The 18,655-nt window shown below is 44.0% G+C and overlaps 1 protein-coding gene across 4 annotated transcripts in view; it reads left to right on the top strand.

The window, feature by feature from the left end:
• Positions 1-18,655, top strand: part of bicc1a (BicC family RNA binding protein 1a) — an 82,553-nt gene that overhangs the window by 59,434 nt on the left and 4,464 nt on the right. For 2 of the 4 annotated variants that reach the window (XM_080781299.1, XM_080781300.1), the window contains exons 9-20: positions 1,644-1,775; positions 3,225-3,432; positions 6,986-7,147; positions 8,386-8,582; positions 9,296-9,437; positions 12,142-12,313; positions 14,382-14,541; positions 14,647-14,686; positions 15,328-15,482; positions 15,959-16,115; positions 16,973-17,142; positions 17,778-17,877. In XM_080781299.1, coding sequence (XP_080637425.1) covers positions 1,644-1,775; positions 3,225-3,432; positions 6,986-7,147; positions 8,386-8,582; positions 9,296-9,437; positions 12,142-12,313; positions 14,382-14,541; positions 14,647-14,686; positions 15,328-15,482; positions 15,959-16,115; positions 16,973-17,142; positions 17,778-17,877 — 1,795 coding nt within the window. The remainder of the gene's footprint in view (positions 1-1,643; positions 1,776-3,224; positions 3,433-6,985; positions 7,148-8,385; positions 8,583-9,295; positions 9,438-12,141; positions 12,314-14,381; positions 14,542-14,646; positions 14,687-15,327; positions 15,483-15,958; positions 16,116-16,972; positions 17,143-17,777; positions 17,878-18,655) is intronic. The other 2 variants (XM_080781301.1, XM_080781302.1) reach the window with 1 other exon arrangement.

Raw genomic sequence — 18,655 nt, forward strand, 5'->3', positions numbered from 1 at the left:
TAGATGAATAACGATCTCTATGTAACTCAAGGTTGCCCTGCCTAGATGTACGGTATAGACATCTCGTGCAAGTGTGTGCATATTTGTGTCAAACTTGACGAGAGCCAAATGAATACTGTCCGTATACAAATTTTTCTGAATGGTAATTTCTGCGCGGTTGTCCCTGTCAGTGATTTATGGGTCAGCCCATTAACACTGACGCATCGGGCCAAGGGTGGACGGGGGTTAGGCTTCTCGCATATAGATTTCTGTTTCTTCAAATTGCTGTTGCGGTCATTCTCTGCATTGTTGCCCCTGACCACAGAGACTGTTCTTATCTGAATAACTCACAAGAATAATCAACCATGTGGCTTTCAAAAATGTGTAAAAAGGACGGCCGCTTAATTATCTTTGGCCAGAAGCTTCTGCTGAGCTGGTGCATTTAAAACATCACGGCTATAAACATCTTTGGCCCAGTGGAGAGCAATAATGTGGGGCAGTAATTCTACTAGGACTGTCTTCTCTTTGTCTGCGGTCTCCCTTTTTTGGCCCCGAAAGACATTTGGCAAATGCCAAAGTCGTATCAGTAAACATGACTTTCTCCCGTTTTGGTCTGGAAGTGGGACACACAAGAAGGGGGCCTCTCGCTTTCCTGCCTGGCCGAGGGAAAAAAAATGAGGTGATGTGACGTGCATGAATAGTAGGAAGGGACAGGAGAGAGTGGAAAAGGGGGAAGGAGGAGTAGCAGAAGATAGGCGCAGAGAGAAGAGAGCACAGGAAGGAACACCAGAGGAGATCATATTAGATTTAGTGGAGTCAGTGTGTGAGAGGAGGAGAGAGAGGATAGCTTAGGAGCAGAGAGAGGAGGGCATACAGTACATGTTGAGCTTAGGGGCAGACGGAGGGGAGCAGAGAGGTGTGTACACGAACATAGAAGAAGGAGGAGAGAGAGCGGCTTTCCAGGAAAGAGTGAAAGAAAGCAGTAGATCTAGAGGAGGCGGTGGGGTCTCTGCCAGACTGGTACTAGATCATGGTTCCCTGTCAGTACCAGCCTGGCCCTGCTCTCTGCTAATTACACACAACTGACGATCACAACGCTGTCCAGCAACTCTGCCCAAAAATACAGATGTCTGTGGTCCGTGCGGTGGTGATCATCTAAAACAGATTGCTCTCGGAGGAATTTCCCAAGCTGCATTGGGGGGGGGGGGGGGGGGGGGGAGCGGTGCAACCACTCCAAGGAACAGCAATGTATGTGTTCACCTATGTGTCCGCCTATGTGTTCACCTATGTGTCCGCCTATGTGATGTTAATGAGCACTGGACTATTAGTACCAGTAGGGGCGCTGTTGTGCCAGAAACAGAGAGAGAGATAGTGCTGCACTGTTGCCTGCTAATGAGAGAGAGAGAGAGAGAGAGAGAGGGGGGGGGGGGGGGGGGAGAAGAGGGGAGTTGCACCACTCAGTTCACACGGGTGTGATTTTTATTTGTACAATCAACATGGAGGTCTGCAAATGCAACAGATTTTAGATGAAGACGGCATCTTGCTGGTGTGACTGTGTGTGTGTGTGTGTGTGTGTGACTGTGTGTGTGTGACTGTGTGTGTGTGTGACTGTCTGTGTGTGACTGTGTCTGTGTGTGTCTGTGCATGCGTTTGCGCTTCCACAGGGCTGCCTCCCCCTGGTGCTGATGTTTGACATTAAAGAGGACATAGAGGTGGAGCCCCAGTGCATCACAGCCCTGATGGAGCAGCTGGACGTCTTCATCAGTATCAAGCCCAAGCCAAAACAGCCCAGCAAGGTATGGCACCGAGCCCCGCATTCATACGGCACTAAGTGTTCCCAGCTCTCAGCAATGTGAAAACACTGCAGGCCCGTAGACTAGTTGTGTATGATTGTGTGCAAGAGCAGCCAAATGGTATTTTAAGTTGTGGGTCCTCGGAGACGACGTTGGAAAATCACTGTACGAGCGCATGAATTTTCTGATTTCTAAAATCACTGACAGGGCTGCCATGATGTGCTTGTTGTTTGGTAACGTTAACCAAAACACAACCCTGGCGTCCCTATTTTGGGCATGTTATTATAGGCGGTATTCTTCTGAGATGTTCAAAGAAATGTGAAATTTTTCAATGGAATCTTTTTTCGCTATTCATCATGAGACAATGTATAAGGCTTAAGTGGTTAATGTCCCGTAGTTTGGAAGATATTACGACTTTCTACCTTTTTGAATTTACGGTAGGCGCACCTGTGCAATAATCAACACCCATCATCAACGTACTGCCTGGCCTAATCCTGACCACCTTTTACCAGGTGTGGTGTCCCTTGGCCTTCGCCAAAAGCTGGTGTTTAGGTGCCAGGATAAACAGTGACCCATCCCAGAGCTCCTCTAGAACCCTTCACTTTAACATTTTAACGAGGTGACAGCGGTAATCCAACAGTGCTTTTTCCAAATGCACGCAGTTTGCCGCCGGGCTCCTGGTGCTTTGGCAGACCAATAAAGCAGGGCGTGGAGGCAGAAGCAGAGAGACGGATCGTGACTGGAATTCATTTGGCTGGGGTCTGGACCCTGGCAAGATGCAAGGAACCCAGACATGATTTGTGCATTTGCGTTCGATTTTCTTTTTATTTGATGTTATTTAGGAAATGGCACAGTTTATGGTAATGCCGGCCTGAAACTGTAGACTGTTGAGTCCGAGTTCCCCTCAATTTCTCACGCCATAACGGAATTGGAAGTGGGTAATCGCAATCGGCCACCACTGGAACATGCATCATTTTTCTCCCTCTGACCTTGTGCAACTGTAAATATTGCCTAATATTCTCAACACATCTCACATCGCTGAGTGAGATGGATTTTTATGCAATTGGTTAAGAAATACTTTTACTTTGCCCCCTGCCCCCCACGTCTCTCTCGTCTCCTGTCGTGGGTTCTGTTTATCCTCCAAATCTGCACATGATTCCCTCTTCCTTCATTCCTCACACCCCTTTCTGCTCCTTTTCCCCACTTTCACTCCCTGCCTTCCCTACCCTATCTATATCTCTCTCCAACTCCTACCTTCACCTCTATCTTCCCGCCCTCCTTTTTTTCTGTGTCTCTGCAACTATTGCTCCCTTATCAATCCCTTATCAACCTCCCTTGTTTTCTATAATTTTTTCACATCGCTGGATCAATTCCCTAACTTGCCAAATACGACTCTCTCTGTCTTACTCTGCCTCTCTCTCTCTCTGTCCGTCTCTCTCTCTCTCTCTCTAGTCTGTGATAGTCAAGAGTGTGGAGAGGAACGCGGTGAACATGTACGAAGCTCGCAAGTTCCTCCTGGGCCTGGAGAGCAATGGGGTGTTACTCTCCTCCTCCCCGTCGTCATCAGTGAGCGCCACCAGCAACGGCCCGTCCCCATCCCTCATCTGCCCCGTTGGCCTGGACATCCTGGCCTCAGCTGGCCTGGGGCTCAGCACTCTGGGTAAACTCGTTATGTCTAAACTCAATGCAGCTTTCAGACTGCAGTTCTTTCACATTTGTCACATTTATTTGACCTTGCTGCTATGTTGTTCAAGAAAAGCAGGAGAGGACAAAGTCGTTTTTTAGTTTCGTCCTTCCCAATCAAAAAAATGTAATGTTTTTGCGGGGGGAACTAATGTCCCCATCCATCAATGCCATCTCCACCTCTCTAGCAGTCACACACTCAAGACAGAATCTTCCGCCTGTGGTGGGAAATGTATCGATGATGTCTCCCTGTGAATGTGCCAGACTGTTCTTGTGGCTTGTTAGCCACTGCTTTGCTCTACAATGCACTAATCCTTTTTTACTGTTCTGACGCAGATCTCGTATACCAAGCTATGACTCATGGCACCGACGACTTCAAACGTTGTGCCGTACAGAGTTGTTTTCTCTGGGAAAACTTAGGTCATTGTGACAGTATGGATTGCATGCCCAGAAGCCTTCCTCGCATGTGAACGTCTTTTGATCAGCCAACCATCACAATATAACCTTGGTGCAAATTGAATTCGCGCTACAGTCTGATTTGAATCACGAGGGAGCATATGAATTACTGCAATAAACGGCTGTGTTTGTGGAGGAGTTTACCTGTCTGTAGAAATGACCTCAATGTGAAGGAGTTCGCCCGGTCCAGCCAAGATCAGCTCTTGCGAAATGTTCTTTTAACCCAATCCAAGCCATCCACGAGATATCTCAAGGAAAGCTATTATTACTATTGGCTGTCCACGAGAAACACGAGATTTGATTAAAAATAAAAATATTTCAAAATATTATTGGTACCTTTTTGTCAGGTAAAACCTGACTAATAAACGCTCATGAAAGGTAAGTGACCATTGCACGACTTGGCGCAACCTAGTTATACTGATTTGATTGGCCGCCTCGTCTGCTACGTCTGAGCCAATGGGAGTGTAGTATGATTGCCACACTCTCCGCGAAAGGGCTGATTTTCCGCACCGCTGCGAGCAAGCTTTACCACCAGCAGCCTTGAAGTGACAACAGTCAGCTGTTATGAGCTGGACAGCCGGGAAGCCACAACAAAACACAGTCATTGAACCACGCTTAGAACGTCGGAAACGAACGCAAACAACGGCCGCGAGGCGATAGGTTGTGACACAAAAACATACACGTTACTAAAATAATAATCATACTAATATGGAGGGACGGAGAACAAACGGAGACAGCGCCGCAAACAACGGCCGTGATGTGATGCGTGATGTTGTGACACACAAACATACATGTTAATAAAATAATCATACTACCGGTATATATACGAGTAAGACGCGCGAACGCGGGAAGCGAACGCACTCAGCTCCATATATGGGCACAAAAGGGGCCAGGTCCACAACAAACAAATCACTGGCCCCTTTTGTGCCCATATATGGAGCTGAGTGGACCTGGCCCCTTTTGTGCCCATTGCTGATGCAACACACTCCATATTTGGATAGCGGGACAGACAGACAGACAGACAGACACACACACGGACACACAGACATGATCTGCTAGGTCTCATAGTAAGTGCTCACTGCATTCGCAATTAGTCAGTTTGGTATTGACTTGATCATTGTTTGCAAACCGTCATGTCGGTTTATTGTCATTGTTTATTGTAAACTGTAAAAAGTGCCCTGCAAGTCCATATGGGCTGGGCTTCTTTGGAAGCCATACTGACCTGACGAAGATCTGACAAGATCGAAACGTTGTCTTTTTTCAATAAAGTAATTCTTTACCAAAAGAAGGGGCCTACCTCCTTCCATAATTGCCTTATTGGCCCTGCACCCACTGTCGAGGTGCGTGTAAATAGGTATGCTCCTTCTTTGGAAGCATGACACTTAAATAAATCATCAATCAATCGTACTAATATGGGGGGGAGAACACGACAGCCCTTCTTTCACCTGACAAGTATCATTATGTGATCATTTCTTGTTTTTGCTTCCCCACGCACAGGGTTATTAGTGTTTTTTCTGCAGAATGGGATAAAGTACCATGTTTGGGAGCTGATAAAACATTAATCCGAGCTCGTGCTAAGGAAATTAATCGTCCACGCGTTGGTACACAGCCTAGAGTGAGGCCCAAGAGGCCAATAGCAAGAGGTCCCAACTTTGCTTTACTTCCCGTATCTGTGTGACGTGGGCCTTTTTATGAGACGGGAAGCAGGTTGGAGTCGTTCATTTCCAATGGGAGATGAACGTAAACACAGCTTATGAACCATTCCTTAACTCCATGTTCTGAACTAAATACTGGACCTAATCATCACAAGGCACACAATATTTCCCAGATATTCATACTAAAATGGCTTCTTTTAGCGAGACAAATCAGGAGAAAATCCGGAAGAGTCTCTCTGTCCATCTGCAATGTGACGGACGACGGGCACTGGTCCCATATTTAAGTTGAGACTGAGTTGAGATGTGAATGTGGATATTATAACGTGAAATGAATGGACATAAAATGTGTGTTCCAGTGCTTAATAATACTGTATAATTCCTCTATTGGCTCCAATGAAGTTCGTGCATCTTCGTATCTTTGGTGAGGCTAGACTACATATGGAGGGCTATCACTTCCGGGTCGGTTGGATGTGGCTCTTCTTCTTTGCTTATGTCACGCATTTCACTGGCACTAGACTCACGATCCCCCCCTATGGTAACGGCATAGAATCGGACCTTAATGGAGACGTTTCATCCATGGTACTACTGTATGTGCAGTGATTTTCATATTGGCTGTCAAAACAATTGTTCCACATTCACGTACAGGGGAGATGTCTTGGCATTTGACATGTGTTAAGTGATGCATTGCCAGAACATAAAATAGTGGGATTTACGGACAGAATGTGAACTCAAGGCTGTAGCGTTCTTTGCCAGTAGCCACTATCACAATTTATCTGACCAACATAAGAATAATAAGCATTAATAATATCCAGCAGTACGTGCCGCCTGTAGGCTTATCTTTGAAAAAATCTGCTAATCTGTGGCACCGGGCAAACATTGACTTTGCATCCTAGTACAGCAAAACCTGATTCTTCCTTTTCTTGTTTGAACACTGGGGCCCATGGGCAAAGTTCTGGACAGCCACATCCTGGTCTATAGTAATTGCTACATGCCTCCCTCCATCAGATTACAGCCCAGTGTGCCAGAAGAATCTCTATCCTTATTCCTGGAGCCAAACTAGCCCCTTGTTAAACCCACAGACCTGCTTCTTTCTGTTTTCATACACAGTGTTTGGGCTGAGACACCGAGCAGCCACATAGTCGGTTTACTCAATAACATGGTGTCATCGAGTACGAGTAGATACAGGATATGTACTTTATATGTCCGTGGCCTCGTATATTTCAGGAATTTCTTCCTCTCATTTGCTGTCTGGTCGATGGCAATATGATGACATTCCAGTAAAATAGCTCGAGAGCCAGAAGTGTGTAAATGTAACATGTGTTTAGCTTGAAAAATGGCCCGCTCTTTTGACAGGACCACCGTTGATCTCGTACTCTCTCTCTCTCTCTTTCTTTGCTCTCCCTCTCTCCTCCCCTCCAGGCCTCCTGGGTGCGACGGCAGCCCACGTCCTGAGCAACTCCCAAGCCCCAAACTCTGTCCTCAACGGCTTGAACTCCTCCATGAACCCCCTGCAGACGGCCAGTCCCAACACTCAGACGCCTCCCCCTTCCCTCTGGCCCAGCTCCCTCACCAGCGCCCAAGGTCTGTCTGTGACGGGACACCACTAGTGTCTACCGCTTGGCGTTGGCCTGACTGGGTTTCTCTAAGAACATCTTGGCACTAAGATGGGTTTGGGGAATCCCGGCCCTAAAAAACCCCCAGTGTTACTGTAACTGAACTCTGTGTGCCCTATATTACGCCCATTGCAATACGGCACGAAAACACATGCAATGTGTGATTTGCTACAGTTGATCGTTCCACACCCAGTGCCGATGTTGTATAACTAGGCATATCTATGAGGCGTTGTCTGGGTGCTTATTGCCATCTTAGGTGGTGTGATCAGTCAAAAAGAGATTCTATTGTGAGGACGCATTCAGTGTCTCGAGGTGCTGGAAAACTCCATCAGTCTACCTAAAATGACACACTAGCATTTTTTGTTTTGTTTTATTTTATTATTCCCCCCAAAATACATTTCCTTGCATAATGAAAAATGTTCGCTATCATAAATATAAAGTTATGAACACACCATTTGAATGGGTCATGATTCATGATGCCTGTGGATTTCTTGTGGCAAATGTACAGTATATGAGGTGGCATTCACACCAGCACTACGAATGCTGCTGCGTATTGTCGGAAAGTGCCCTTTGTTTGGCAGGTGTGAAGGCTCATTCGAACTTGGATGCAGATCAAACTAGAATCGCATTCTAGTTCGCCAAAAAAACGGGGGTTTCGCTTCGATTCCAAGAGCACCTGACTTCGATTCACTGCAGGTGTGAATGCAATCTCACCAACACAGTTGGAGACGGAGAGGGCATATTTTACGCAGCGGTATGGTCAGACGAGCGCATTAATCAATTGCTTGTGAAACACATAAAAAACACTGCAGTGTATAGAATATTCTGTCTGTCTTCTGTATGGAGCGCTGTCACTGTGTGTGGGGATCCGAGTGGGGACTTTATACAGTAGTAGTTGTTCAGGGCACATATTCAGTGGGGAGCTGAACTGGAAGGAGTTGTATGTCTCTCCACCTGCATTATGCCCACACGGTGAAACTCCTCACTGTTGGGTGAAAAGAAGCAGATTGTATGTTGTATTTCTCCCTAAAAACAACCAGTAGGGGTCAGCAGTGACAAGGAGACTTAGCAATTGACAGAACAACTAAATTGAGAGAAAAAGGAGTGACTGATAATATAAAACTAATTGGGGGGGGGGGGGGGGGGAGAAAGAAAACTCATATCTAAGACAATAATTTCTAACCGTTGATCTCTCTGCGTTGTCAGGCTTCTCATCTCAGCTGATGCTGCACCCTGCTGCCCAGGCCACCCTGAGCAGCATCCTGCTGTCAGGTGTGCAGGGAATGCAGGGATACAGCCAGAATACCCCCTCTCCTCCACCAGGTCTGGCACCCATAGACAAGCAGTCCAACGGGGTCCCAGACTGCGCCAAGGGCCATGGCACGCTCAACGGGCATGTGAAGGTACAGGTAGACACACACATACACACACATCATATAGAATCCTCCACTGTGCACACACAGGGGACCCACACTTGGGTCACGGGATAATGGATATAACCATTAGGTTGTGGAATTGTGTACATTACCCTCTTCCAACCTGGCATCCCTAAATTGGGCAATGTCATTATAGCCAAAATATTTGAAACAGACAAAGTAGTATGAAATGGAGCTTACAGTAAGTGGCTAACCACTTCCCTATACTTAGTTGAGGGGGCTCTATGCCCCCTCCTCTACTCAACACCAAAATGTTAACCAGAGAATAGGGATGCTAGTGTTAGTAATGACAATTTTAAACGCTACATTGACTAATCTCTATGTTTTTAAATGTACTTTTCTGATGCTGATAATGACATGCTATTGCATTTGTTTTGAGCAGACTTTAGTGTTCCTTAAATCTTGAAGCGCTTTACAGAAGATCATTTGAATGAAAAATACCTTGTTTTTTGTCAGCCGTATCACTCTGGATTTTCTTTTGTGCACTAATGCTTTATCCCTTAAATCATGGCTGTTGTCAGCAGACGGGTTGTGTCCAGACAAGCATCGATAAATATGTTTGTGTCATTGCTGAAAATGTTTGTGTACACCTAGCTAATCTAAATCCAGAAAATGCATGTGTGAATGCATTCATGTTTATTTCTCTATGACTGTGTCTCATTGTATGAATGTATGTCTAGCATCCTAGCTCGGTCTATGGACGAATATCCACTGCATCTCTGGCAGAAACCGTTATGAGCCCGACCCAGTGTGACTCCGTCCAGGAGGCCAGTGGACACAACCCATCAGAACCTCTCTCCAGCAAGTCCAACCAAGACGAAGGTACGGCACCGCACAGATTCAGGTCCATTTCAGCACCGTTGGGTTTATTGTTCCTGGATGTTTGACATTGAGTATTGTCAAAACTGTGTAGCACATATTGCAAATAATTCCTAATTCTTACCCGAGTGAAATAACACCATGAACGTGTGGGTATTTTGACTCTGGACGAGTCCTGGACAGGACCTGCAGGCTATGCATAATTTACCTCAACCCACTGCAACCAGCATTTATATAACCCTAACCCTTTTAAGTGGAAAAAATGCCCTGAATGAACATATTCATATTTCTTTTTGCAATGCTCCGCGCGTGGCACACACAGGTCGGTAGCGGCATCTCTACCCCTTCTCTGACAGTGTTTATGGGGCTGGAACGGAGACAGATTAACTGCTGGTCGACCAGTGGTTCAGAAAGGCCCTCAATTTCCCCCTGGTTCTTAACACGTGCGGTTTCCCCTCCAACCGTTCCTCTCTCACGCGTCTCACTTTACCGCGGTGTTTTTCTGAGCCGGTCTCCTCCGGTGCGGCGTGTCCCAGTAAGGTTTCCTCTGCTGCCTCCGCCCCCTCACCGCCTCCCGTGTCCCTGAATGTGTTTGGACCAGCGGTGGAAAAAGTACTTGCATGTTTTATTTAAGTAAAAGCATCAATACTGCAATGTAGAAATACGAGAAAGTAAAAGTCCCGGAATTCAAAAGTGTAAAAGGTATCCATCACATCAAAATGCAGATCCAAACGTAGAAAGTACTCATGCAGAATGTCCCATTTCAAGTTTTCAAAATACAAATCGTTTGAAAATAGCAAATCTACAATGTGACTCATTTGTTTTTGCCTATTTTCTAATAGGGCTGAAGTGGTTAATGTATGTTTTCAAATAATTGTAGTGGAGTAAAGGTACAATATCTGCCTCTGAGATGTAGTGGAGTGGAAGTAAAGGTATAGAAAATTGTAAATACAAATACCTCAAAATTGTACTTAAGTACAGTACTTATAGTGTACTATAAAATAGTAAATAATAAGTAAATAGTGTAAATGTACTTCTTTACTTTACACCATTGCCTAAATGTGTTTGGACTTGCTGGGCGCAGCCCGCCACCACTCTCCCCTCCCCTCCCCAGCTCTGTTGGGGCGAGGGAGGCCGGCATAGCCGTCCAGCACAAAGCCCAAGAGAGCATCATTAGGTTGACTGACATCATATTATTTTACGCTAACAGAGGGGGGCACAAGCTACGCTTGCAAATGCACACTTGTTCAAACCCATGCACACAGAGAAGCTTGTGTATGGGTTTGAGTTGCACTCGTTGCCCCACTCGTCCCATTCGGGAATGCCAATGTGCATGCGCACACACGCATAAACGCATACACAATACCTACCGTACCAGACATACTACCAGCACGTTACTGGCAGGCTGAAAGCAGAGGGAAAATCCTCTGAAATTGCAGCTTCTCGGTCCTTAATTAATCCAGGTGCCAACTGAGACTTTTCACTTACATGCACACACACCACCACATACTGTACAACACTTAGATTTCTAGTCCTAGTCCTTATCCGTTCGAACATATGAACACCAAATTATGTACAGTGTGGACAGAGACACACTTGAGATCCCCCAAAAAGCATGTTTTTGCAACCAACATTTTTGCATTTGCGACGCCCCCTATGGATGAAAATGAAATTGCCTTTGACTCTTTGTTGAGTAAACCACCCTCGATTTGATTAAAATTTGGGGTGGATTGGACATTCCATTCGTGATTTGTGGCATTTTTTGTAAAATTTGCCCCTCCCACTAACTTTGGAAGTCGATTAGAGCCGAACAATAAGAATTCTGGCTGTAGCTGTGGCGTTTTATTCGGATAGGTCCAGAGAAAATGTGTGCCAATTTTTGTGAGATTTTGGACAAAATCTGTAGGTGGAAGAGCAAAGTGTGTTTTGAAGAAAATTCAAAATGGCGCAAAATCGATCCTGGAGGAGATGGGTGATTTTACGACCTACGGTTCAAGAGTTATAAGGCGAATTGTAAAGTGGGCTGTTATAGCGCCACCATGAGGCCGACTGATGTAATTATTTATTACATTTATTTTAATCATTATTATGAACCTCCCCTCCAAGTGTTGTAACTGTAGCCCTTACGGTTTCTGAGAGAAAAATATGTGAGTTTTCACATTTTCCCATATACTGTAGGTTGATTGGAAAATGTAATTAACTAATAAATGTAATTAACATTTTTGTTAAATTGAAAAAAGGGCTTTAAGACCTCCATAATGTAATGGTTAATGCCTGTGTGAATATTCAGAGTGATTGGTGTAGCCAGGGAGGAGCAGCGACGGTGTTTCAGACAGACAGACATTCAGACATTGCTTAAATTATGTTAGATGTGCGCGCGTACACACACACACACACACACACACACACACACACACACACCACTTTATAGTGAGTGAGTCAGTCACAGGTGCTAAGAATCGACCGTGCTGAACTACATGCATGGCATAGAATGGAAAATGAGAAGAAACACGAGAAATATTTTGACCTTGGTTGTCATAACACTGTCACTTCTGAGTGTTTCTTTAAAGACAGTTGTAACCTTTGGGTGCTCCGCTTTCCCATTGCTGAAGAGTGTTGGGAGATGAACACAGAACAAAGCGGAAACAAAACACAATATAATTTTAACATTATGTTAATGTTTTGCTTTCGTTCTCTCTTTCCCCAGGCTCCGACACGTTTGTGGAGGTAGGCATGCCCAGAAGCCCCTCACACTCGGCCAATGGCAACGAGCTGAAACAGATGCTGGCTTCCTGTAAGACGTCGTCCGGGAAACGACAGGCTGTAGAGCTCCTGCAAGGAACCAAGAACTCCCATCTACAGTATGTCGGAATGAACAGGTCTGTACTAGGACATATACAGCAGGAACAGTTCTGTACTAGGACATACACTATACAGCAGGGGTAGAATGAACAGGTCTGTACTAGGACACATACAGCAGGGGTAGAATGAACAGGTCTGTACTAGGACATATACAGCAGGGGTAGAATGAACAGGTCTGTACTAGGACATATACAGCAGGGGTAGAATGAACAGGTCTGTACTAGGACACATACAGCAGCGGTAGAATTAACAGGTCTGTACTAGGACATATACAGCAGTGGTAGAATGAACAGGTCTGTACTAGGACATATACAGCAGGGGTAGAATGAACAGGTCTGTACTAGGACATATACAGCAGGGGTAGAATTAACAGGTCTGTACTAGGACTGTACTAGGGGAGCAGTCAGACAGATATTTTGTGAAGCCACTGAGGAAATCGGGATTTCCTGAAAGTTCATATAATGGCCTGTTGTGGCGCTGTCATTGGACCCAGAAAAACCCATATCCCCATAGAAGTCCATGTATTTGGGCCCAACTTCACCTAGACTGTATTACCTTAATAAACATGGTCATGAATACTTTCTGCTTCCAGTCACTAGTTTAAAGTCTCATTTCTAATGTCATAATATTCTTTTTGGAAAATTATGGTCCCATTTATTAAAAGAATGACCATAAAGTTGCGTATGTTCTGAGGGGCGTGGCTACCGTTACAGTCTATGATCGGGATTCCCCTCCCACTAGAGTCAAAATAAAAACCAACGGAGAAGGGGGGAAGTCCCGCCTCGTTGTCTGGGCCAGCCAATGGCCAGCTGGGCCAAAACGGATCTAGAAAGATGGCGACTTACAATACAAGGACTGACAGGCTTCATTTTACGTTCATGTTAGACCCGGAGAACGCTTTGTCCATATTTTTTACAGTCTATGACTAGGACACATGCAGCAGGGGTAGAATGAACAGGTCTGTACTAGGACACATGCAGCAGGGGTAGAATGAACAGGTCTGTACTAGGACACATGCAGCAGGGGTAGAATGAACAGGTCTGTACTAGGACACATGCAGCAGGGGTAGAATGAACAGGTCTGTACTAGGACACATGCAGCAGGGGTAGAATGAACAGGTCTGTACTAGGACATATACAGCAGGGGTAGGAAACCTTAGGCACAGGTGCCAACATTGGTACAGGGGAGGGTGATCTACGGTAGGGGTGTAACGATATAGTAACTGCATCGAATAGTCGTTTTGAATCGAAGTATATCGAAATGTAAACGGCAACATTGAACGTTTGTATCGTATCGTTTGCAATACAAATAATCTATATCGAATCGTTTTGCCATGCAAATAATCGATTGTATCAATACTATCAAGTACTTGTGTGTTGTATTTAGCAATTTTAAGAAGAAAAAATTACTTTTCCATTCAAAATCGCTAAATGTGTGTATTCTCTGTGTTCATGTCAAGGTACGACTTGGTCTATATGTGATCAATTCTAATCAGTAATGTATTTGTCAGATAAACACTGTTTACTTATTTATATCCATATTCATACATTTTCCCTTGAAAAACCTGCACTATCCACATGTTTCACACAGATTTTGGGCTCCATCTTATCCCTAAACTTATTTGCTATTTTTACTATTTTAAAACTTTTAAAAATAGTTCAACCAGCCAATCTACATCGACACATTGTTAGCTTGTAGATCGGCTATTTGTACTATTTTAAAATGTTTTAATATAGTAAAAAATTGCAAATAAGTTTAGGGATAAGGGGTAAGGGGTGGCACAAGATATAGGGCTTAGTCTCTTTGCTAAATAGTTACTGTATCGATTTTAAATCATTGAATCGAATCATATTGTATGTATCGCCATAATGAACCAATATCGTCCATGTATCGTATCGTCAACCATGTATCGTGATATACTGTACGTATCGTATCCCTGTTAAAATGTATCGTTACACCCCTAATAAAAAATGCGCGGCATGTTACACCGTGCTATTCTCTGCCCGTACTACTTGCCACACGTGAACCATTACTCAAATTTTTAATCCTGACGTTATCTTACAAATGTCCTCACACTCCAAACAGGTCCGACTGCCTCCTGTCAGACGATGAGTCCAGTCCGTCAGACAGTCCCGTGGCAGATAAGAGGGCGCCAGGGAGCGAGCGGGCGGCAGAGAGGGCAGCGCAAATGAATGAGAGAGAGAGGATCCAGTCAGCCTTTGCCAACATGCAGGTACACACAGATGTATGTAAACACCACGTGTTTTTAATTTACATGAAATTTACATTCGTTATACATTTTATTGGAAGTCAATGGTGACGAACTAGAGACTGCCTCATGTCTTTTCAGGCTTTCGACTATGAACAGAAAAAGCTGTTGGCAACCAAAGGTAAGTGCTGATCCGTCTCCTCTATCTCATTACTTATTTACCTTCTGTGTAAGTCCGTTGTAGATGTTGGGCATCTAAATGAAGTGAGATAAACCAAAGATCACAGAAGATTGAATCCTCAACACAGCCAACATCTCTAAGATTTTGTTTCTAAACACATTATGCAAAAAGTGATGGCTGAAAACGTGTAAAACAAATACTGAACCGTGCAGAGTTATGGAGTTGGACCATTTAAACAGTTTTTCCACTGTTTTTGTGTTAATTATTGTGGGGCGGGGCTGAAATCATAGCTTGATGACACACTAGGCATATTCCAGTGTGTCACTGACTGTCATTAGTTAGTTCCGTTAGTTCTCACTCACTCACACACACACACACACACACACACACACACAGCTGGACACATTTTCAATTCCTGAGTGCCTATAGTTCTATAGCTCAAATCTTTATAGAATAAAAACATAAAAACACATGGTTAAAATGGTTAAAACACATTATTCTGTCGCGTGACAAACTTAAAATACATGCTTTAGAGGGTCTTTAAGAGTGCGTTCTGTCAAACTGCCCTTGAGAAAGGCTGCATAAAAGAATGTATAGAAATGTTATGACAAAGCATTGTGTGTGCGTTGTGTGTCCTCTAGCCATGCTGAAGAAGCCAGTGGTGACTGAGGTTCGAACCCCCACCAACACATGGAGCGGCCTTGGCTTCTCCAAGTCCATGCCAGCAGAAACCATTAAGGAGCTCCGCAGGGCCAACCATGTCCCCTACAAACCCAGCATGAGCACCACCTATGAGGTAGTGGAACTTGACTCTCATTCTATAATCTATTACTATAAGAGTTATATGCCATTTGAGTGTAAAATAGTGTTGATTTTGAATAAAGTCAACTGAAATTTTGTTTTAGTGTTAGTCCTGTTTTAGTCGACTAAATATCATACGATTTTACAGTTCATTTTGTCGACAAAACAATTTTGGCAGGCCTTGATGGTGTCGAGACTAAATAGTATACACTATAGCCAAAAACAGGAAATCATCATAAAAGGAGGTAAAAAAGGGGAAAACATATACGGTACAGTAATTGAGTAAACTTGAGTTAACTAACTATTTTAAAGTGGCAGTCCCAGATAGTGATCCTAGTGACTGCTTACATAAGGGTCCATTTGTACACTCATGGAGTTACAAATGGATAAATTAACATTAGTAAATTAACACTTTACTATGTAAATACTGTGTATTTGGAGTCTTCCGCTAATCCGACTGCTCTCCCTCAGGGCTCCCCCCTTTCCATGTCCAACTCCGGCAGCCGAGAATGCCTTATGGCGAGGAGCGACTCAGACAACTGGCGAGACAGGAACGGTGGCATCCTGGCCAGCCATGCTGAATTCCCCACCACTGTTGGCAGCCCCAAGAGGAAGCAGAACAAATCTGGTCAGCTTAGCATCTTTTGCAGTAACTGTATATCTACTGTAGCGACTGCGAGTATTAGCAAGTCCCCGAAGAGCTTTGAGGACCACGGTGACACCTGTTATGGATGTGTATTAGTTCATTTTAGTCTTCCAAGTACCGTCGATTAACCTAGAAACATCAACATTATAGCAGAATTGTTTGTGACGGAGTAATCAGTTAAAACTAAATTAACCACTTACTGTATTATGGAGGATTGTTTCTTTCTGCCCATAATTATGTGCCCAAAATAGGGCTGCCAAACTGAAATGTGTTAACATTATGATTAATTACAACAAACCTTTGTATCGCTTGAATTCTGAGGGGCAAAAAAAAAAGTATTTGAGAAAGCTGGCATTTAAAAGTGCATCTTGCTAATGCTGCTGCCTGTGTTGATAAACTGATAGCAGAGAGTTCTCATCGATGTGTGTGTGTGTGTGTGTGTGTGTGTGTGTGTGTGTGTGTGTGTGTGTGTGTGTGTGTGTGTGTGTGTGTGTGTGTGTGTGTGTGTGTGTGTGTGTGTGTGTGTGTGTGTGTGTGTGTGTGTGTGTGTGTGTGTGTGTGTGTGTGTGTGTGTGTGTGTGTGTGTGTGTGTGTGTGTGTGTGTGTGTGTGTGTGTGTGTGTGTGTGTGTGTGTGTGTGTGTGTGTGTGTGTGTGTGTGTGTGTGTTTCAAGGAAACTGCCTGCAAGCCCATTTAGTCACAAAGGAGAAATAAGCTACCGCATCTACTGGCATGAAACAAATGTTATTGCCAGATATTCTGTGTTTTGTGGTAAAGGTTATCAATTTTATACTGTAATGTATAATATATTAATAAATGTTTTGTTTTGTGCTTTTACAGCTGCAGAGCACTACCTCAGCAGCAGTAACTACATGGACTGCATCTCTTCTGTGACCGGCAGCAATGGATGCAGCCTGAACCTGAATTCATCTCTCAAAGGCTCTGACCTGCCTGAGCTCTTCAGCAAGCTGGGCCTGGGGAAGTACACTGACGTGTTCCAGCAGCAAGAGGTATCATCGTCACTGAGAGCCCCTCTCAGTGCCTTATTAGGCCATTTAGGCCTGACCTCAAATCTTCTAAATCCTCCAGTTTTCTTAAATAAATATATTCACGATTTTTCAAAAATAGCAGACCTACAAGCTCGTAGCGCGCCGCTATGAGCTTGTAGATCTGCTATTTTTCAATAGCTAAATTATAACAATGTTTAAAACACCAAGCCACGGTATTGTTTGTTTGTTTTCACTTACAAGAATATTTAAAAATGATACACAAAGTCAGTAAGAATGTGAAGGAGAATGCTTAAAAACCCTGTAGGGGTTGGCAATTATGCAGCTGACGTCTCCCCAATTTGTTCCTGTCATTATAGGCGAAGATTTTCAAGAGTTTAAAATAGCCAACCTCCAATCTCCCACTGTATTGTGATGCCTTGTGAGCTTGATCAGCTATTTTTGAATTTTCTATTTTTTAAAAACAAATTGATTTGATTTTTGGTTAAAATATTGGTAAAAAAAAAAAACATTGGTAATCGGTGGACTAGGACTCCACATCAGTCGGGTTGTATTGGATAGCTGCACTAGAGCGTTGGCAGTACGTATTGGCATATAGTTTGATGGTAGTGTTGACTGTGGTTGGATGTGGATTCCAGATTGACCTACAGACGTTCCTAACTCTGACAGACCAGGACCTGAAGGAACTGGGAATCACCACATTTGGAGCCCGGAGGAAAATGCTACTTGCCATCTCAGGTACAATATTAGTGTTCAAGTTCAATTCTATGGTGCTCCCGTAGTGTCGTCTGTAATGAAAAAAAATTAATTGCACGAATAAAAGCATCAACCTGTATGAATAAGGCATCAACATTGGATATTATTCCACATAGTTTCATCATGATGATGTGCGTAGCCTGCAACAAAAGTATTTCCGTTAAGTTCATTTCCTTAAAATTAACGCAACGTTCTATATTATGCTGATTTTGATTATTTTTGGGGGTGTCTTGTCCCTTAGTTAAAGAGGTTTTTATAATTTGGTCTCTATTCTCTCTTTGATCAATAAGTGCATAAAGACATACCATTTTTGTTTCCCAGTGTCTCATAAAAGCTAGAGCCGCATCTCTGTACTGTTCTACGCATGTATAATGAAGGCATCAATTCTGAAAAATGTGTAAGAATTGCACACACACCCATATCCACATACAATTATTACACGTGTGTTGTCACCCAAGCACTAGAGCACTCTGAGCTCAACCTCCCCCCTTTGGTGTGGGCGGTCATGGCATTAGCGCACTGTTCTGTCTTGATAGTGGCACTGCTGCCAACTAGACCGTAGGCCCTGCCAACGTTGAGATGCAGCGTGAAATGAGCTTATATGGTTTTCATTAATTACTCGTAGAGTATTATATCTGCCACATGCCTGTGTGGCACCCCAGTTACACATACAGAATCTGTTTCCAAGACTTAAAGCTGAAGCAGATGTAATTTCTTCTGCCATGTGGATTTGAAAGAAGACCTCTATCTGCGAACCATA

This window comes from Protomyctophum bolini, assembly GCF_963924005.1.
Source record: "Protomyctophum bolini genome assembly, chromosome: 14".
Lineage (NCBI taxonomy): Eukaryota > Metazoa > Chordata > Actinopteri > Myctophiformes > Myctophidae > Protomyctophum > Protomyctophum bolini.